This window comes from Eucyclogobius newberryi, unplaced genomic scaffold (assembly GCF_026437365.1).
Source record: "Eucyclogobius newberryi isolate DKJ021-1_F unplaced genomic scaffold, fEucNew1.0.hap1 SCAF_14, whole genome shotgun sequence".
NCBI lineage: Eukaryota > Metazoa > Chordata > Actinopteri > Gobiiformes > Gobiidae > Eucyclogobius > Eucyclogobius newberryi.
Window position 1 is genome coordinate 17,475,312 of NW_027315768.1, and position 22,023 is coordinate 17,497,334.

The 22,023-nt window shown below is 41.2% G+C and overlaps 1 protein-coding gene across 10 annotated transcripts in view; it reads right to left on the minus strand.

Moving 5' to 3' along the window:
• Positions 1-22,023, minus strand: part of LOC140359596 (ATP-binding cassette sub-family C member 4-like) — a 60,925-nt gene that overhangs the window by 27,081 nt on the left and 11,821 nt on the right. For 4 of the 10 annotated variants that reach the window (XR_011926871.1, XR_011926873.1, XR_011926872.1 and 1 more), the window contains exons 21-32: positions 17,010-17,160; positions 16,213-16,332; positions 16,029-16,139; positions 15,856-15,956; positions 15,597-15,788; positions 14,570-14,725; positions 12,062-12,151; positions 11,433-11,605; positions 11,016-11,121; positions 9,886-10,020; positions 6,722-6,825; positions 5,971-6,036 (exon numbers count right to left, since the gene is read on the minus strand). Coding sequence is in view for 5 of the 10 variants with exons in the window: in XM_072444602.1 (XP_072300703.1) it covers positions 8,531-8,611; positions 9,886-10,020; positions 11,016-11,121; positions 11,433-11,605; positions 12,062-12,151; positions 14,570-14,725; positions 15,597-15,788; positions 15,856-15,956; positions 16,029-16,139; positions 16,213-16,332; positions 17,010-17,160 (1,416 nt within the window). In the remaining 5 variants the exon portion in view is untranslated. Of the gene's footprint in view, positions 1-5,970; positions 6,037-6,721; positions 6,826-6,868; positions 8,612-9,885; positions 10,021-10,385; positions 10,459-11,015; positions 11,122-11,432; positions 11,606-12,061; positions 12,152-14,569; positions 14,726-15,596; positions 15,789-15,855; positions 15,957-16,028; positions 16,140-16,212; positions 16,333-17,009; positions 17,161-22,023 lie in introns of those variants that run through there. The other 6 variants (XM_072444599.1, XM_072444600.1, XM_072444598.1 and 3 more) reach the window with 4 other exon arrangements.

Genomic DNA, 22,023 nt, shown 5'->3' on the forward strand with positions numbered 1-22,023 from the left:
GAATTGTTGGCAAGATCACATTCAAATATAATGTAAAGCAAGTAAAACCTCCAGTGTCACAAAAACAAGTGGTGTTGCACAAGCCTAATTCATATTCCTAGAAGGATTTGTAATTTGCAAAATATCTGACAGGAGGGCACTGCCTCTTTAAAAAGTGCGCTATTCAAAACTTGTCTATAAAGATTGATTCAAGTTGTAAAGATTTTGCATCAAAAGCTGATTAAAACCAACACTTTTTTGCATCCTGGCTGGTAATCTTCCCCGCTTGGTGAAATTGTGGTTAATGCAGAAATAATATCAATGCAAACTATATTAATAATTATGGAATGAGGGGTCCCGGTCATGTCACTTAATCAATGGAAACAAATCATGCAGACCCGGCTAAGATTATGTGAAAGATTGTGCATATTTATGCCCCGGGCTGAATCAATGAGAGGGCTGCATGTATTACCAACAGTATGGTACAAACATTTCTTTCTTTTACGCGGCTTGTCTCCTTGTGATCAATGCTACTTCTAATAGAGATATGATAACAGCCATTATTGCAGCCGAACGGCACAAACAAAACCATTGTAAAGTATAAAGACTAGATGTTCAAATTTCAATTAACTTGGCCGTGATAATAATTAAGAGGGCTTTGCAAGGGCGAGACAATACAAAAAGCGGGTTCATTGTTTCAGATTATTCTCATGAAAGTAGCATTTGTATGTAGCGCAACACAACCTAATTAACCGACATGGGGAGGCGAGACATTACATTGCTGGCAACCTTTTTGATTTGTGGGTGGTAATAGCAGTGGGCAAGAAATAAGATTCCTCTTTCATTATTTGATAAGAAGCCCTATAATGAAAATATCAGCCAGGAGCAAGACAAGTCAAAAAGTGAAAAGAACTTGCGCTTGAAGGAGTATTGTAGAGGGAGATGAATTACCACAAGACTACAGTTCATTAAATACAAATGTGAAGCGCTCCTCGTGGGGGAATGGAGGTCAAGTGTGTAGGAAGAGGGTGAAGATACAGAGTCCTGAGACAAAACAAGTTAATCCCATGTCTATAAAGCAGACCGACCGAGTAATTACAAAGTACAATTGTACAAGGGACATCTTACTATATGTGAAAAACATGGGGAAGTTCATCAACTCTATGAGAGATTCCCCAAATAATTCAAACTTCTGAAATATTTGTTTATCAGCCAAGATATATTATATTTTCTTGAACTGTTTTTTTTTCTGAGGATATTTTATTTTATAGTACATGACATGGCACTTCATGTACAAGTAAAGTCGGAATATAGAGTCAACCGCAACAACTTCGACTACTGTAACTGCAACAAAACTAAAAAGTAACTGTGGTTTTGGTGTTGTTATTTTGATCATCGTAACCGTCCGTACAGACTTTAAAACACGGCCAAAATGACCTTTTAATAACAAATACAGTGAGATTATTTAATCAAAATGTCCAAAAAAAGAGAAACTGTTTCAGATTGTTATAAAAAATACATTTTATTCGTAAATATCCTTTATCTAGAAGCCTTTAGTCTGCATATTTTAACCTTCAGTTGGTTGATAATGTATTTAAAAAGTCTCAATGTACAATAAAATCATAGTTTGACAAGCAGACTGATCAAAAAATAAATAAATCACTGACAGTCGATTACTATAGCAACTGCTGTTCTAACACCTTGTTATGACAACCGCTGCTGTTATAACAGATTATTTTGTAATTAAACCAATGGTGTTCAAGCTAAGATAAGATAAGCCTTTATTTGTCCACACAATGGGGACGTTTTGGTGTTGCACGCAAGTAGATACAGAAGTAAAAGAACGGATAACTTATAGGAAGCTTTAAAAAAAACACTCTTAATAGACAAAATCTCATAAACAAGCGCTGAAAAAGTTCCTCATAATTACTCTCCAAATGTATATCTAAAATTCTACCCACGTTACTCCCCTTTAGGTTTGCGGCCCTGGATCCAGCCTCCCCCAGTTTCCTGTCGTACTAAACCATGTCACCCAGAGCCATAACATTCCTCTCCTCAGAGTCCCCTTTCGCCGAGTGCTCCAGGGGGTCAAACACAACCAAATCTGCGACAATAATGGAGCAACTATCAGTTACATCCCTCACCTGTAATCACGGGCCGCCATTAAAAGCATCTTCTTTCTGTCCAGCATACTTGACTGTGAATGGTTTAGAAATGAGTATAATGTCATCAGTGCTGCAGATATCTTGAGCTTTTGTGTGACTATCCCAGTGGTAAATGGTTGGGCAGATCGGTTTCTCTCTGGAGGTGATGTATATTCTCACCAGCACAATGCCACAAACACATGAAGGATATAATACGCCGTCTCTCACTTTTCAGGTATTTTTTGCAGAGAACAATTCAGGTGAGCCAGCTTTCTAAAGTGACATCTGTATGCAGAGGGGGGAAAGTAAGTGAATACTGTATCGCAGGGATTTTACAACAACAGACACATTTCCAATTATATTTTTCTCCACATTAGGGGTAAAGTGGGGACACACACCTTTCTACTGCTATATAGAAGTGTTAACTATGTAAACTGGTATAAATCAAACTGAAATGTGAAGTTCCAGTTGTATTGTGCCAGCTGTAGGTGAAGTACTGATAGATACACATACATTTGTAGACTTTATGGGTTTATGTTTCCTGTTATGGGCAACATTTTGAGGATTTTTGTCGTTTTGTTTTAAATAGTTACCATAATTGCTATGTAATAGGTCCTAATTTTTCATAATTCTGAATAGTAGCTGCTATGGTAGCTTTATAGCTCTAAGAAATTGCACTGAAGCATTTGGATTTGCGTAGAGTTGCAATTCATTACTTAATATAAAAGAGTAACAATCATTATAGTACATTTGAGGGCTTTTGTCTTCTCTGTCTTCATGTCTTTTTTTGTATTTTTTTAGTTAAAGCAAAAAGCTTTTTCTTTGCTGAACGGGAATTAGGTGACAAAATATATTTACAAGCCAAGTCATATTTTGACTTTATCAGAGAGATTTAAAAGTTTGTTCTTTCTTTGACTGTGACGTGTGTCAGATTATCCACCTGGCTGTCTATCTGTATTACTCTTTCATTTTCACACCGACGGCTTGGAGAATAAAGACACAGGCTTTTAATACAGATGTGCAACAGATAGTGCAGTCTAATCTTTGAACGCAAAAAGCATCAAGTCTACTGTGTATTTATCGAGGGGGAAAAGGAGCAATTGTCACGGATGAAGATAGATAATCAGCTTTGGGACAAAGTTCAACTTGCTTCTTCTAACTTTTTACAACTTTTGAGTTCATTTGAATAGAAGTGGGGAAATGTGAATAGTCAAAGCATATTAAACAGCTCATTTGGTATACTGGCCTACTTTAAAGGGTATTTCCAGCATTGCCCACAGGGAGTTAACTTTTAGACTGTTTACGGGCTCAAAGGACAGCCATGTATCTGAAGCCACATAGGCGAGATAATGTATCCCAGGCCACAAAAGCAGGCAAATCACTCTGCATTAAGACTGGACACACAATAGACAACAATGGCTTGCATAAACACTATTTAGAACTATTCACATGGCATTGAAGAGATGGGCGTCGACTCACTATTGCCGCAAAGCCGGCGCATTGTGCGGAGGTGAAAAGAAGTCTAATGAACAGGAAGCCTTATTTGAGAGAGCTGACAGTAACCATACAACAGCCACATTGTGCACTTGCCACCGACGCTGTGGGTCTCTACATTAGGAGAAGTGATGAGAAAGTACCCCCAAAAGACACAGTCAGCCCCTTGGACCCGCGTAAATGTGAGCACACAATAATGGCGGACACAAGCTGTCCCCACCTTTACCCAAAGCTGCACGTTTACATGCACAGAACATCAACCGCTCTCATGGCCCAGGATAAAAGCCCCCGGTCAGATGGAACTTTGAAGTACAGTTGGGTTAGTTTACCACCAAAGACCACAATTTCAGTGTAGCCCCAGCTTAAATGTATGTCATACATTTTAAATTATATCAAACTCTGCCTGCAGAAGTTAGAACTCTGAATATGGGTGACCAGGCCTCCTCCCCTCGCACACATATTCACACTCACACTATGCCCCCGCCTCAAGCTTCATCAATTCACCACAAAGGCATGACATCACCAATAAGCATAGGCTCTTTTAGCTTCAAGCAATAAGCTTTATTTACTGATGAGATAAGCCCTGTCCTATTGTTTAGCTCTCCACTTTGCTCCTTTATGTCCCAGCTGAAGAATCAAATGGCACTTTTTGAAGTTGACGGAGCATGGCTTGGATTTAAAGCTAAACCATGCAGAGGGGTTTCCTTTTCGCAGGCCTTTCACTGAGCAACAACAGCCGGTTTAGTTCAAAGAGGCCGTGGCAGGTAGAAGGATATCACTTGTTACTTACAGATTGCTTTTACACCAAGAACAGGTCTCTGGCCACATGTGGTCATATGTGCAAATAGAGTAGACCGACTTCTAGTGCAGCACACCGCAGCCCCTAGAGTTTAAAGACCATAATTGTCAAATACCCGTGTAATCTATAATTACGGTGTGTACAGTATTAGTTGACTGGTCCTTCGGAAAGTGGTCACTAAACTGCTGAGCAATGATGATACAGCTTGACCACTGCGAAAAGTGAGAAACACTGTTGTTGTGGATTAAGAATTGAGAAAAGTTTGAGCAGAGTTGCCATTAGTGCTTGTGCATACTTAAACTAAGTCTGTAAAAGAGACAAACTTGTTCTAACTAGGTTGTCGCCACAATCTGGAATATACGGCATCTACATGTGAGAAATTGAGCTCCTATTTTTATCAAGATGAAAAGCCATTTTTATCACACTATATCCAGTGTCGTGTATTTTAAAGACGTGTTGTTTGTTTTTCTTCTTTCTCCACATCAAATCGTGTCAGGTCTTGGGAACTTGTCACACAGTCACTTTAGAAAAGGCTGCGTCTCTGGGGATTCGCTCCAGGCTTCACCCCCCTTTTTGCCCGCCCCATGTCACCGGCGCAAGGAACAAAGCCCGCCATAGTCGATTCTCCCAATTTCCCTGCAGCCTGTCGAAATCCTGCCTCTTTTCCTTCTCCTCAACTTTACGTACTTTATGCCTGGGATCATTCGGGTCTAAATTCAGCCTAGAGACACATGCACGCACACAGACACACGCACACACGCACACACGCACGCACACGCACGCACACAGACACAGACACACACAGAGACACAGACACACACACACACACACACACACACAGACACAGACACAGACACACACTTCTTTCAGCCCTGATTTTGACAAACTCTGTGCCATTTACGCGCCTGTAATTTGTTCCTATTTGTCAAAACTGCTGAACGCGTCACAAAAGAAAACGCTGGCACAACACAAAGTTTATGAAAAACATTGTCTTCTCAACCCTAAATGGCCTTGAGACAACTTATTTATAGAGCCGTGACAAAACATCCTTAAACAATTTGCACCACAGTCAGTAGTTGATCTGCTATTCTTTTCAGCGAGTGACAATAGCACATCTTTGACTGAAAAGAATGATATCAACAAATCGATGTATCACTAGTCTCTTAAAGTGCTCACGGCTACGGCTTGAATTCATCATTTTTATTTTCCTTTCACATTGTGCTGACTGTTATTTTGTGTTTTTTATTTCCTCATTGTGCGGACAGCCAGGTTTCTCAGACATTTATTCATTAAGGCTATATCAGCTATTGCTATTCAGATGTGCTGCAAAATGTGGCTATTATGTCGAAGGCGTAGCAAGGTATCTGCTTAATAATAGTTATTGTGGAAACTTTGTTGCTCCCATTCTTGCGCGGGGCTGTTATCGTGGGCCGAGCAGAGGAGATATACGCCGACTGTGATGTAGATAGCACTCTGAGTATGTCTATTGTGCGGGGCGGTCCCACATAGGGTTCGGGAGTCTGCCGTCAATGCTGTGTCAGGTGCATTGGGTACCTCCGAGACGGCACTGATGCTCCAGCTGCTCTGCGCCTGCGTCTCCCTGGGCCCCTGTCCGCCAGGCTGACACCCGACACAAAGTAATCACAGATCACAGCATTTAATCACTGAAACAAGCACTCCAGAGGACCCCGCTGTCAATATCCCACTCTCTCATTATCTGTTTGGATTGCACATCCACACTGTCAGATAAACAGGGTGGAAAATTAAGATTAAAAATATGGTAATTTCATTTCAGGCAGCCTGCTCCCCTCACTGGCCCATTATGCTATTGATTACCTCTGAATTCAATTTCTCTTTTCAATGTAAACTTTAATCTATTCGTGAGCCAACAATCCGACTCCCGAGGGGCTATTTGAGAGTAAGTAAGCATTTAATATGACGCTGGCTAAAGATTCACTGGCTGTAATGAATTGTGTAAATCACTCAGCTTTTAAAGGAGCAGGTTGTCTCAGTTCACGACTCAAATCGAGGCACTGGCTAAATACTGGCTTTTATAGTGCGCTAAGTGTTTACTGACAGCCATCTCCTAATGTGTAATCACCGCTCCGCTTCTTGTCTCAGCGAAGGCAAATTAAGCAGCTCTTTTCTAATTGAGCTGGCGATGATGAACATTTAATTTAAATTAGGGCTTGACTGTGACAGCGCACATTAAAATGTTACAACTGAGTTAATGGTTTTGCACTGTAAAATAATCCCTTGACTCAACGCAGTAATGACAGGGTTGTTTTCCTTTTCAACCACTCACCAATTTGTAGCATTGTGGGCCAGAGCAGTTGTAACCGCTGATCTGAGACAAACATCGTTCAGTCGACGGAGCCGCCCAAACAGGAGGAAATGGTTTGTGAGTCACTGTAATGTAAGCAGGTAAAGAATACAAACAAACTGTCAAGTCTTTCTCCAACGCCTTTATTATGGTATTATGCTGCTGTAAACAAAATACATTACATTTTACAACTATTTTAGTACCATTTCTAAAACAAATGTGCAAAATATGCTGTTTTTTGCTACCTCATACCACTATAAAGTAATACACTCATCAATAACGTTATCGTACATAGATTTTTGCTTAAGTTTAGTATTGAAAGTATTATATTTCACATAGATTGTAGGTGTTTAGCTAGTTTTCTTTCGTTAGTTTACACAGGACACAATGTTTTCATTACAAAAAAAAAAGATAAATACAATAAATATTCATTCTGGAAGTCAGGTTAAAATTAAAATGAAATAGGCCAGCGAAATGGTTGAATGGTCCATCGATTCACATATACTTGCTTGGAAATTCAACATTCATTATGCTTTGGCGCTGAGGTAGACACAAAACTACAACAAACCAGCAAACCAGTCCAATAAAAACAGTGCACTTCCAACCACAATCAATAATCTGATTAAGGCAGACAGAGCAGCATTGGCTTTCTCTCTGTATCTAGTCCAAGGATTTTCCAAATGAAAACATCACAAACATTGTACTCAAAACTTGGAGCACCAGTGTCTGAGAGAGGCTGTTACGGACGTAACGGATCAGTAGACGACAGTAGTGGTGGTATGCGCTTAATAAAGGCACGTTTTTAAAGACATTCACTTCTAATCTACATCACACACTAAGCACCACAGAGACACAGCACAACACTAGACTTACCAGTACGTTTAGGTGCGGATTTGAACTACGCTCCTACAGGATTTGGATTTTTCACATTTTAGACATTTGAACTTCCACTAATTTGAAGATGTGTTTTCAAATTGAAGGTGCACTTTGTTTTTGCCACATGGATTTGTTATTGCTTTGTCTGGAATGCTCCACAGTAGGGCATTTCTACTTTGCATTTATTCGACTAAAGGTGTTTATAGTGATTTAAAAGACACCTTGAAAATATGTATTTGTAGAGTGAGTGAGGTAGCTTCGCAACAGATCTGACCTGTAAATTGACCTGCTTGTCTCCATGGAGATGGATAAGTTCAAAGCCATAGTGTGGAGCAGGTGGTGCTACATTTTTACCATGCTCATTAGAAACAAGACAGTTTAGTCATATGCCTTTTATCTGTTGAAATGCTATAAAGCAACTTGGGTTACTCAGAAAGTAAACGGTACTAAAACCAAACATAAAAAGGACAAAATTGGACATTTCCTGAATAGCTTTAGAATGGTCTAGAATAGTCTCTTTATCAGAACAAGACCACATGGTAAAAAAGAAAAGTAGTTTTGAGTATAAATGTACATTGTATTGTCTAAAACAGTGTTTTTATTCTCACAGTGGTATCAGTATCAAGTATTGAGCCTTTTCCTTGGAATCAAAATTGAGTTTGACAACAAGTACTCATTTTACATCACTTGAAATCCATGCCATTTTCCCAGACCCAAGCCTGGATAAATAGAGGGAAAAGCATCAGAAAAACTAGTAAACAAGGATATATCTAAAGGCCAAATTCCAATTATTATCAGACGAAGGCAATACGTCTAGTCTACTTTTCCTGTATGTAAACGTACTTGATGAAACACACACGCGCCAGTCTATCTAGAACAGGACGTAGGTCAGAGCAGCGTTCTCTCTCTGCAGTGTCAAAGAGCCGTCTCAAAGATGACACAAACGTCCTGGGCGCTCCGCTCCTCTGCCGCCCCTCGCTTTTTGTTCATGTAAACCTGAAAGCGCATCAAGGGAGAGCAGCGTCACACAACACGAGCGGCCCAATCTACGCCGCCATCTGTAAAAGGTGCGATTTGTGTCAGATCTGATTTGCTGCCGGGAAGAAGGGATTTGTCATTCACCGAAGCATGCGAAAGTGGCTTATTCGACCTTATAAACAACTGTGCTAAATACATATCGGAGCTTGACTTAATTTTCTCTTACAACAACGAGCCTGACACGTTCTGCTGGGAATAATGCAGCAAGAGAAAGTTTGCAGAATGGAGGAAAACAGGTTGAGATATAGCGTCTACTCAGGGCTTTTCTTTCACTCCAGCCCGCTATCAGATTATTGAATGTATTTAAACCTTGACTGACAACTATAGAAACTTGACACACAACATGCGAGCTGTCTCAGTCTTTAATAAGTGGTGCTAGACAGTTATGGATGCCGGTGTAATCTGATCGGAGGTGAGCCCCCTACAATAAAGAGAGAATAGGGCTCGAACAATGTCTCTACCAATCCACCAGTGTGCCGTGGAAGACGCCGGCAAATAATACCACTGTGTGCTGAGTCTTTCAAATCAGTATTTTACTCATTCCACTCCTTGGGCAGAAGAAGATAGAGTTCCACTGATAAATTTGTGCGCGGGGACAGAGAGAAAATGAAATGATGCCTACTTTTTCTTATTTCACAAAGACCTGTTTGAAGTTGCTATATATGGTATCTGTAGTCCCAGACAGATGCACATAAAATGGAATTGAACAATGAATAGCCAACGCTTATCTGCCCAGTGTCTGAGGGGGAAATACATCACAAATGAATTTCGCAGCGGAAGAAAATATGGACATTCTCTATTACAGTAATCCCCATAGAAAGTTTATCCCAAATCGCGATGAAGTTAAACCCAATACTTCCAAATAGATACAGCGCATAGAAAGCTGCTTTTCTAGAATCATCTCTCAAATGATCTGAAAATTACATTATGAAAAGGCAAGATTATACGGCGAGTTTTGTTATGATAGCATCGTAAAATGGGAAATCTACAAAGGGACAATTTCTTCTCTTGAAATGAATGTTATGGTGTTGCACGGCTTCGAGTGGGCACTTTTGAATTAAAATGGTAATCAAGTGGCTTTGCATTGTCAGGGCTCTGCGTGCTTATTATTTTGGAGAAGTCTAGAGTTAGAGGGAGCGTGTGGGATTAAGGGTGCCTTTGCTGGTCTCTATTTAGCGACAGGCCTGACTTGAAGGGTGCTGCTTTGCTTTGCTTTGCTTTGCTATGGTTACCTGTTTGGCTGTGTGGAGCAAAATGGTGGCCTCTGCTCTGCCTGTCTGTTGGACCATTTGGTAAAGCAGGCTCTGGTGGTTCTGCAGCAGCACATGGGGCTCGTCATACTCCTGGATTCGCCCGGCATCGAGAACCTGCAATCACAGGACAATGCAGGGTGTGTGTGCGTGTCGCAGTCTGTATACTTTAGTTAAGGGAAAAGTAACATTTCAGCTGTTTTCTCTGCTGAGCCATGCACGCAGACAGAGCGAGATGAATGGACTAAAGACCCTTCCATTTTACATGAGTCACAAGGACAGCAAACACTAGGCTATCTCTGAGCAACAGGGCTATAGACGGTGAATGCAGCTGGCGAGATGCAGTGAAAGTCAAGTCTGCTGACGCGGACAGACTCAAGCGCCCTAATATATACAGGTATTTATTCTGGCATTTCAGCAGCTCAAGGGTGGTCCTCAGTCAAATCCAACAATCACACCTTTAAGGGACTCCAGTAAATTACCATCATCGTGTTATCATCTTGTGCCATGTAAGCCGCACAAAGAGTAGGGTCAGTTGAAGAAGGAGGGGAAAGCCTGCAATTATTTCAGAGACAAATTTTACCAGTTGATCGCCTAAGAGCTTTAACAAGTAGTTTGTAAATACTGAAGCTTTAAGTGTATGTTCTAAAAAGGGCTGCTCCTGAAACTGCAGTCATAGAAACAGCATTTAAAGTTTGCTTTAGGGAAACTTTCTTAATTAATAAGTACTAAGTTGTATCAATTTAGCACATGGACTTCATGTGGGAGTTCAGAAATCCTAAGGTGCACAGCAGTTTTGGGCCGTTTAGCACATGTAGGTGTGACCTAACCCTGCTGTTACGCATCCACCCTCTCTCATCAGTGTCCGGCCAACCTCTAGGTCATGCTCTGTGCTCTAGACATTTAAATCAATTGGCACCTCTGCGGGTAGTAGCAGGGCAGGCCAAAGATCAAATGGCCTGAGCTCGAGGCGAGTGCTGTGAGGAAGAAATCAACCCAGCTGTTTCAATATTGCAAAAGTGAATGAAATTCTGTAAAGAACTATGTGAGTCTTGTATTATTTGTTTCTGTTTATATGATGGACAATGGAAGTTGACCGTGTTCTTACTTACCAGTATTCTGTCACAGTCAATGATAGTGTGGAGCCTGTGAGCTATAGTGAGCACTGTACACTCTTGAAACTTGTCCCGGATCGTCTGCTGGATGAGGCTGTCGGTTCTAAAAAGGAACAGGGAACACAACACCTGAGCACAAATGCACTCTTCCTATAGGCCCTTGGGCAGGGATTTTACTCAGAACAGAACAAAAGCTCATCAGGGACACGGAATGTGCACAAGGAGCACAAAACACACAGTTTCAGGTTAACTTACTTTATGAAAGTTAGAAATGAGCACCTTTTATGTGTGTACAAACGAACAATGGACATACTTTATTTGGTGTTTTACAAGCAAAATTTCTGTTGCTATTGTATAAAGATTATATCAGAAAAGCTTCCGTTCACAAATGAACAGTGTTTGCTCAGCCTTAACCTTGGGTCCACATTAGCAGTGGCCTCGTCGATGATAAGGATGCAGTTTTTCCGGAGGATGGCCCGGGCCAAGCACACGAGCTGCCTCTGCCCCACGCTGAAGTTTGCTCCGGCCTCACTCAGGAGCGTCTCTAGTTTACTGGGCAACTCCTCCACCACCACCTTCATCTGCACCTGCAGAGAAAGAGAGCAGAACCCCAGCCCTTCATTACTCCCACATAAAAGCTTCCTGTAGGGATGTCTTTAAAGAGCCATCCAAACACACCCATTAACTGCCTGGCACAAAGCAAGGCCAGGTCTTCTGATGACCTTGGCCAGTGCTCTCTTGTGGCCAGCCTCTAGCTTTAATCCAGGCCACCAAACCCATTCAGCGGCAGGAGTAGGAGCTGAAGCCCTTCGCTGTGGGGGGAGCCTTCATCCTGGTTGGCCTGACTGCCCAAACACATCTCCCCAAGCACTTTCAATGGCTCCCAGTTACAAGCTGCAAATTTAGCTGGGCCCCATGGCCCTAATGGGATTTCCCCCCATGACTTGTGGCGAGCAGGGAGGCTGAATGGCAGCATTGTACGGGGGGACAGAGGGATCCCCCCTGGGCTGCTGAGGGGGGATCATTGAGAGCCACGCTAGTACCTCTTGGAGTGCATTCCACAGGTCCTCATCTGTGTGCTGACTGAATGGGTCCAGATTCTTCCTCATGGTGCCTGTGAAGAGCACCGGGTCCTGGGGATAGATGGATATAGAAGGAGAAGGCCGTGGCCAGTTAAGATAATGACAAGGGGAAGACATCTGAAAGGGTTAAGACAGGCTTTATAAAGCACCGGTAGGCTATGTGTGAGGGGAAGATGTTCACAAAAGACCTGCTAAACTATAGAGCTAAATTCAATGAACCAGCCAGCTATTCTTTGGTAAGTTGATCTTTTCTACTAAGAAAACTAGAGCTTGGCCCCTGGTAGTGCACCACAACGCCTGTGTCCTCATAAAGTGTCTTCCTATTACTTGATCTAAAATGCACAATATCAGTGCATTATGGGTTAGGAAGGGACACCTCTGTATCATGTCAACAATAATTATGGTAAGCCACACACTTGTATCATGGCTCAGCTGACAAACCACCTCCTTCTTAATTGTAGTGAAGCGGGAAGAACTGATGGTATTGATTTAACATCTATATAGAAAAAATCCTCAAAAATGTATATTATATTGTATTATATTATACATACATATTATATATAATATGTATATAACATATCTATTATGTATACATTTTCAAAACGTGTAGTACAAAGAATGCAGAGCTATTATTTCATTGCTGCTTTCCAAGTGATACATTGAGCCTACTTACTTACAAGATACGGATCTGACCTCAAATCGAGATAGCAAAAATACACCTGGCAACTGTGCGATTAGAGCTTGAGCCAGAGTACACAAGTGCACAATGGGTCTGAAAAGGTGAGTGCTCCGCATTAATGCTATAGATTTGATAGCATGAATGGGGCTCACAGTCCACACCTAGATCTTTGCTCTTATAAAAGGTCCAATGGTTTTAAGGGCGGGACTGTGCCAGTATTTCTGATATCAAAACTATTGCAAATGCCTTTCTCCTCTGCACACCTTGTTGCAGGTTAAAACTACTCAATTTGTATTTGACTTCTGAATATACAGTTTCCATCCCAACTGCCTATGGCTTAGAAAATGCTCCACCTCCTTACTTCAAATTCATCACCAAAATTAAGGTCTTGTCATTTAGCCAACTGAAGTCCCAATTCAAGCAAGTTTTGTGACACACTTTAATTGAGGGATTCACTGTTGGGTCGAAAAAACTGCTTTCAAGAACAGCTTTCACATGGACCGATTATGTGCTCCACCAATTCTAAGCCCCCTGTTTGCTACAGAACCCATTTTTACTAATACATTCACGTCAATTCAATAGAAAAGGAATACATTCTTTCTAATGTCATATGCAAATAAAAACTTATCGTAATCAAATCTTAGCAGCAACATAATGAAACTCCTCACATGTAATATATCGTATACTAGAAATGGTAAAGGAAGTCGCATTTCATACTCAAAGTGAAATATTGAAAGTCAATTTATCTCTGACATCTAGTAAGCGAATAAAAAGGTTCAGATGGATTCGAGCGAATGCATGACATGTCTTTCTGTATAAGTTTGTACATCAAAAGCCTTGGCACAGAAACCCCGTATCTGCTCAGAAGTGGTAGGAGTAGAGATCATAAGTATGCCAGGTGCTATATGTCACATGCAACTGGGCGTGCAGTAAAAGTTTTGACTCTTCACATTTTGTCCTCTAGGTACGAAATCACATTAAACACGCATCACAAGCATCTCAAACTACTTTGGATGAAGACGGGAAACTTTATCAGAAGAAGCACCAACGCCAGGAACCTTTCAAATGCAGCATTAATGAAATTGTTCTGGGCATGTTGGCTGCACCCGTGTTTGGGGCGAGGTGACAGTGTACATGGGGACTGTGCGGATGGAGCAGGCTTCTTCTAAGCAGCTTTCCCATGTTCGGGGGGTAGAGGGCTAATCCTCTGTCAGGAGCGGGGAGCTGCTCTCTTCACAGCGCGGGCCGTGGGAGTCTCCCCTCCCTCCTCTCCGCTGACACTCACCCGCAGGCTGGCATTTTCTTAATGCTGTATCAGTTTCAACAAGCGGAAATAAAGTTAAACTGTCTCAAGGCATCCGTTTGTCTCACTTTCAGAAATCCCCTGAGTGACGCTTGTAATTCTCCTCACTTGTTTTAGCTGTTAAAAGCCACATGGAGAAAAAGACCAGAGCCATAGAGGTTTGTGTTACAAGTGGAAAAAAGGAAAGTCAGAGAGTCTTTTTTTTCCTCTACAAAATCAATATTTTACCTCATCACAAGAGGTTATAATATATACAGTACTGTAAATGCAAAAGATGCATCATAAAACATCTGTTAAATCAAACAATAAGAGGAAGAGGATTTGGTGTTTTTATCCCTGAAGTTAAATTATACGTTAAGAATACACTCCCAAAACCATAAACAGTTACTACAAGACTTAACTGTATTTATTCATGCTCTAAAATATCAGTAAGTGTGAATGTTTTTCTAATCCCACTTGGCCTCTGCTATTGATTATGAATGTCTACCTGTGGGATTATAGACATTTTCTGGCGGAGAGTGTGCAAGCCGATCTCAGAAGTCAGGACGCCATCAATCATTATTCTTCCCTCAGGTTCTGCCAGCCGGAACAAGGCCGAGATCAGCGAGCTTTTCCCTGCACCAGTGCGACCCACAATGCCAACCTGAGAAAAGAGGACAGATTATCTTAACACTGTGAAACTGTTTAACAGGAGAGGTAAACACATTAGTGTTAACGTTTCATAGATAATAAACGCAAGATTTATCTTTAGTGTTTCAAAAATATTACCCACTGTGTACAAATATTAATTTTACAGATTGAAAGTACATTTGTAATATTTGTTATATATTTTTTGCTTTGTGAAATCATTCAGTTCCTTTAAGTTTCACGTTTAATAAAATGTATGATTGTTAGCCTGTCCTATCAACCTCGTCTTTTAATATGTTTTTTATTTTTTTTATTTTAAAGTGGTCATAATAGTCTGCAGTGAGGAATGATAGATGTCCAACAGGAGCTGTAGTTTTCATTCAGAAGGTTGTCAGGGGAACTGTTAAGAGGCACAAAGGTCTACACCTTCAATAGCATGCTACAGAGATCCCTCCCATGAGCTGTCACAGCCAAGGCCCCAGCACTTATCAACCCAACCATTGTAAAATCAGCCGCCCTGGCCGACCATAGCCATGCAAAATACACCTCCGCCCACATTAAATACAATTTCAATCATCCTCAACCATCTCCCTTTGCCTGCCTCCCTCTCCTCTCTCTGCCTTATAGAGAATGTACAGTTGCCTTCACTTGGCGGCTCAAAATGCAAATACAGTGACAAGTGGATCCACTTGAACAGTCTTAATTACATGATATGTATTCCATGAATCACAAATGCTATAGTCCCGAAGCTTCAGACGCACAATACGGTGTCCTTTTAATAATTGATTTGGGAATAATGCCACATAGAAAGAACCAAATAGTGACTAACAAAAAACTGCATGAATTGTGCACAGCTACACCGACACAATTAACATGGAAATACAAACCTTTTCTCTTGATGAAAATGTGATGTTCAGATTCTTCAGGACAAAGGGCTTGCTGGGGCCATACGAGAAGTTTACTTTGTCAAATGTGATGGAGCCCGTCTTGGGCCAGTCACTCGGAGGCCGTGTGTCAGTTTCCCATGATGCTTCGCTCTCCAACTTGGCATACTCAACCACCCTTTCAACCGATGTCATCTGTGGAGGAGTATTTGAGCTTTTAAAAGTAAAATCGGTTCAGAAGATTGTTATAAAAATTTCTCACCATATTCTCAACCTCTGCACTCTGTCGAACCCCCCATTGAAACATGCCAGTCAGAGTGACAGCATAGGATAACGCCAGACCCACTGCGCCAGCATCAAGCCCTGTGAAACAAGTGCTGCAATTATTTCAACAGAAAACTTAATGTTAAAATAATGTATAAGCTGAACTCTTACCGTCCCTGAGGTAAATGCAACCAAAAGCAGTAATGGTGACAAAAATGGAACAAATGGCATCGAGGCGAATTGCAAACCAGCGAGAGGTAGCGAGAAAAAGGAACCAGGCCTCTGTCAAACACAACAGCGAAAGATTCTTCTCAAACACTGAGAAACATAAAGGAGACTGGAGTAAGTGTCTCACCTGAGTGAAGATCCTGGTAGTCATCAAACATTTGCTGGAAATTCTGATGGACTTTAAAGGCACGTATTGTGGTTAAGCCTTGAAGGGATGAAGAAAGATGAGAGAAAACAGGACTCCGAGCTGGAAAACACACAAAACAGTACTTGAAAGAAAATAACTAGTATATATTTTTCAGTATTTCAACTATGATGAAAATATATGTGAAAAGGTTGTCTTTTCAATATGAGTCAAGGATCATTCATCATCATGTGAAAGAAATAGATTATTTCTTTCTTTCTTTAAAAAGGGACAGAACAGAGAGCATTGCCACATTTAAAACACTGATGCCATGTCCATAGGTCATCTGGCCAAAGGCCAGACCTGGTCCCTGACATAGGGACATAGTAAAACTAACCTAAAAGCAGGATGACAAATATGATAGTTAAAAATATGATATTTTTTTAATTCTTGTTTTTTCACACATTGTTAAGTTTAAATGTCAGCCTGTGAGCATTCAAATAGAACTTTTGTTCTCTGAGCTTATGGAAACTGTTGGTCAATGGGCATTTCAGTTCATGTGCAGTGGGCTCTGGCCTAGTCATGGCTGCTTGGCTTTTTTCCTATTGTAAGTGATGTCATGAACTCCAGTCTCTTGAGAAAACTGCGTGTGGCCGAGCCATAGGCTGCTGCCACCTTTAGCCTTTATGCTAATGGCCATGGCATTCTTCAATGGTCTATTAGAATTCCTGTGGTCTGCTTTTGTCTTACACAACAAATGAACATGCCCAGATTCCCACCCAAAAGGAAAAAGAAATTACTGGTAGATTCCAAGCGCTTGATGTCCCTAGAGGTCTGCAAGAAGTAGCGACGCAGAAACAGGAAAACAGCAAGAAGCGGAAGCACTGGCAGAAGAATCCAGGGTATGATGACACCAGCTACAGCAATTACCCCAACCACCTGGAGCAGCACCTACATCGGAGCAAAAAAGACTCAAATCAAAAACAAATAATGAACAACACTCCTTGTTTGTAATGGATGTGTCGTGGGAAGAGAAGTAACCTTTGAGTGGCATTTGTGAGACATTTAGGGCCACACAGTCAGGTAACAGCAGGTTATGGTGCTGAGGTTATGTGATTCACAGTGTGAAAGGAAAACCATCACAGCTCTAATTCTCACTTAGTAGTAGGTGAGAATTTACCACTTGGCTAGTGCAGCTCAAATCCGCGGCTCCCCTGGGCTTCCCCTTCAACACTTCTGGCTCATAAGCCCGGCTGGCACAGAGGCCGGCCAACAGACCTGGCCACAGTGACTGAGAGGGCTTTGGGAACCACACACTGGATGTCTGATACATCACACTCAAACCACAGTGTCCTCAACAACACCGTGACTCATTATCAGCTATGTGACTCTCTCAAAGCAGAAGACCAGAGAGGACGTTCAGACTGTTATTTTCTGTCAGATCAATGTAGGAAATCTGCCGCTTGTTGATCCTTATTTACACAATATGCTTTAAACCACTGCAAAACTATAACCGAATAAGTATTACTACAAACAATTTATCATTATTTTCTTGGAGTCAGATACATTTTTATTTACCATAATCACGTTTCATGTCAACTTTGTATCGTTGTACTGTTTGAAGAGTTAACTAAAGTAATCTGCTTCTTCAGAAAGTTCACTCTTCATTGCAATTGGTTAACCAACTGTCACTTACAGGGTTAATTTGAGCATAGAGGTAAATTTGACAATATCTCAAGTTTACCTAAAAAGCATACTGTCACAGGAATGAGATTACAATTCATTTTTATCTCCATGTTGCTCAGCCTTAGTAGTATTACTCTGAATAAACTTATATCCGTTACATCTTCAAAAACACAGCAATTATGCACTAACATTTAAACACAAAGAAGATAAACATGTAAATTATCACAACATAGAGTATCTTTGAGTGGAGTTTTGCTGAAATAAAAGTGTTTGTCATAGCCTATCACTAACTGGTAAAACCTCACACCCTGAAATTAGACACATCTGAAAGGATGATTTGTAAAACCCAGAGATTAGGATCACACTGTTACCTTGAGTGGTCTCTGACTTGCCCGAAGAGATGTAAATTTAATTTAGCACCTTAATTACGGATGTTATCAGCCACTTAGGCGAACATTTAAGCATGATCGCTTTCAGTGTAGTTTTGTGATCAAAAGCCACTCAAATCCATTTGCTGTTCAGATAAGAGGGTATTACTACTCTAACTATTGCTGAAGTGGAGCCTACACAATCAGACTGTAAGTGGAGGCTACTGAGCACAACTGATCCTGAGAATTTCACAGTACATAAGTTTCAATCTTGGCCTTGATGGAAGGCTACAGACTGCAAAGTGAGATGCTAGCATAAACATTTACTCCGTGTTATCCAGCGTTCTGTTGAGAATACGTGAAAACAATTACATCCCTTTCCCTTTTAATAATCGTTAAGGTTTTTCATTTTGATTATTGCTTAAACTTAATTCAAAGTTGTATTTTTAGAAGACGAAAAATAACAGCACAATCCAATCACCTCACCCACGTTCCTTTCTATTAGTTTGTATTGATCCTTTGCAACACTCAATCACTTTTGCCTTCGGGGTCAATTATAAGTTACTAAATGCCCATATTGTATTAAAGAGCGGCTTATCTGACGCCGGGGTCATCGGAGGGGACAGAAGAAGAACAGGATCCATTAGATAGCGCTGGCTCTCCCGGGGGCCAGCTGTCGCCAAGGCCCCTGTTTGATGTGACCCATTGGCGTGGTCTGCTGCTTTATCGTGTCCGCATCGGGAGCACCGTGACCCCCACCCACACAACACACACCGCTCTGATAACAGATCACCTCGGTCTACATCCATATCTGCAACCCAGCCTCACAGGAAACAGAAACCTCCCAGAGCCACATCCCACTGCACAGAGGAGTGGATAAAAGGATGAAAGGCTTTGTATACAAACAGTTTAAATAAAGAATTAGCCCTAATTGCTCTTTAGCTGGAAAAGAAAGCTACCGCACGCACGTGATTCAGTCAGTAAAGCAAATGGACGCTCCGCTGTGTCCAAAGACCATTCAGATCTCGGCTCACCCTAATTGCTTTATTTCCTAAGTGATTCTATCAGGCCTTTGATGTCCAAGTAAATGTAGAAAATTGAAGTTAATTACAATATTAGTGTTGTGCAGAGATAACAGCTGTTGTTCGGCGGCAGAAAATAAACACATGCCTTAAACATCCCTCAGGACAAGAGGAGTCAAAATGCCTTTTTCATCCTCTCTTTATTTACTGACAGCGTGCGATATTGGCCCATGGGAAAACAGCGCAAACAAAATGGGAAATGAGGGGAAAATGTGGTCAAGAAATCCTAAAGAAGGTCTTCTGTCATTGCTGGAATTTTTTTCACTCCACACTTTCCATGACAGGCCGTCACAATAAGCTGCAAGGGTCAGTGGTACTGAAACAAAACAGGGCTGTTCCACTTGGACCCTGGGACAATAGAAGTGACCCAATCCTTTCTCCTCTGTCTAAGGGCTTTATTTTAGCATTAAATGACCAGATGCAGAGGCTTTTCTTCAGGAGAAATGACTGTAGACACCTCCTTCACACAGGCATTTTCACTTCATAAAGCTGCAGTCAATGTGTTTTGTGAGTGTGAGGAGGGTCTGACACATACTGTGGTGGTCTCAGCGCTGTCTACATTGGTGGTTCAAGTAGTCCAAGGATTAGGCCTTTGTGCTGTGTGAAAAGGTAAAAGAAGTCACTTATTTGGGTTCAGTCAAGCTGTGGATTTCCAGGCCCATTTTGGATATAAGAGAAAGGCTTTGAAATGTGCTCTCTCACTCTTTCTTGCTACTATAAATCACTGTGTCATTCATTCATGTTTTCTCCCACTCTCTTCAAAACAATACAAAAGGAATTCAAAGACACAACAAATCGCAAATAAAAAGTCACTCACAGAGGAAACCAAATTGCCCGTATTTCCGTCATTCTGACGTGGGGAGATTTAGGACTTGAGACACTTTGTTGGGTAAGTTCACAGGCTCTAAGAGGCCAGGCCTGGATGTGTGAGTCACAGAAGCTGAGGAGCTGGACCACAGCACCGCGGTGGACCACACATGCACAATGTGGAAGCTTTGAGCTGCCAATAATCACCATCAAATCACCATGTGTGGTAATGAGCTACAATTACACAGGCACTAAAAAAACAAAGATTGTCATTTGTTTTGAAATGTTAACTTATTGTAATTAAACTCATATTTGTCTAGTTGTTTTCAACATACAAGCTGACATAAAACAAATGTTAAAAATATAACTTCTTCTGGGTTTCTCATGGTAACCTGTGTATCGCCTGGAGCCAGTGCATTCTTCACGTCTTCTGTCACGTTGTGGTAAAAAAAAGAGAAATCAGTGAAATCCCATCCTACAGCACTCACAGTTACGTCAGCAGTTCTCATATCCCATAAAGCCACTAAAGAGACCTAACACACAATGTGCCACAATATAGAGACTCACAATGATCCACCCGCTAGTGTTTTGGGACAATAGGCATCTTTTCCTTGGTGTCTGTGTGCACCTTTGGTCCTCCGCTGGTGAGGTGATATCTTTAGACAAATGAAATGGTCTGACAGACCATTATGTATTAAGCAGTACGTAATGATCTATTGTGCTAACTAATAAAATTGTTTTACAACAATCTGATATAAAAAGGCTCAGCGGAAGAGTCAGTTGTTGATGACAGAATGAATTTATATATTTTTAAAAACCGTGTGGAATGCAGCTTGGGACCCCACAGTTAGTGGTGTGACTTGGTCAAGAGCCTTCACACAAATCCTCCACTGAAAAAGCCCTGTATTCACCCCTCATTGTCTTGCCCTCCTCCTCTGCCCCCCTTGTGAAAATAGAGGCAACCCAGGATTTAAAGGTCAAGTCCACACAAAAGCTGACAGTCCCAAATGCCTGAGGTGTTTTTAATTGACATTTCTGTCTTTGTCCCATGGCCATAAAGTTTAAAGAGAGACTTTCCCCAATATACTAAATTACTGCTAAATGGGACCTGTTTAAAAATTGGTAGTGGGGTGTAACTGGGTTCTCCCAGCTGGAGGGAATCCCCTTGTTAACAGCTATGGAGGCAGTGCTGAGTGAGGGGCTGTGAAGTGATCACCCCACAAAAAAGAAGCAGGCTCAGGGGAAAATCCTACCAAAAAGAAGTGGCCTCTCCCAATGGACAGAGATAAACCCGTTAGCACATTGTTTCTGAAGTTTAATTTGATCACTTCTTGACAAGCGTTTAAACAATGACTTTGGGGGAATGTCCTTTGGTTAAGAGCTACAATGGAAAGGATCAGGGGCTTTCAGCACATTTAACACTTTGATACAAAGAGTGAGAATCTTGGTCCTTCCTCAAAGCATTAGTGACTATTCTGTGAACAACACTCCCAAAAAGCACAAAGAGCACAAAACAAAAGTGGAGTATCCAAAAGGATGGCACTCTGGTCAGTTTAAATAAATAAAGGTATAAACAACCAAAATAAACTCCCGAGTAGTGTAAAACTTGTGAAAACTCCATTTGTCATTGACTTTCAGGTCACTGTAACATTATAGAGAAATGTGCGACATGAGTGCCTTCAGTCACGACCTAGTCTACTTTCACTGCTCTGAGTCAGACCTACAGGCCTTCGACAAAGTTATTATTTTACTGCTGCTATTGTTCACCTTTTTTATCAAAATGAGGGGAACTATAGCAGACAAAAAGCTTTTGTGTGTATGATCTTTTGTGCTTTCAGCATTTAAGATGGCTTTTGTCTACTGTGAGATGG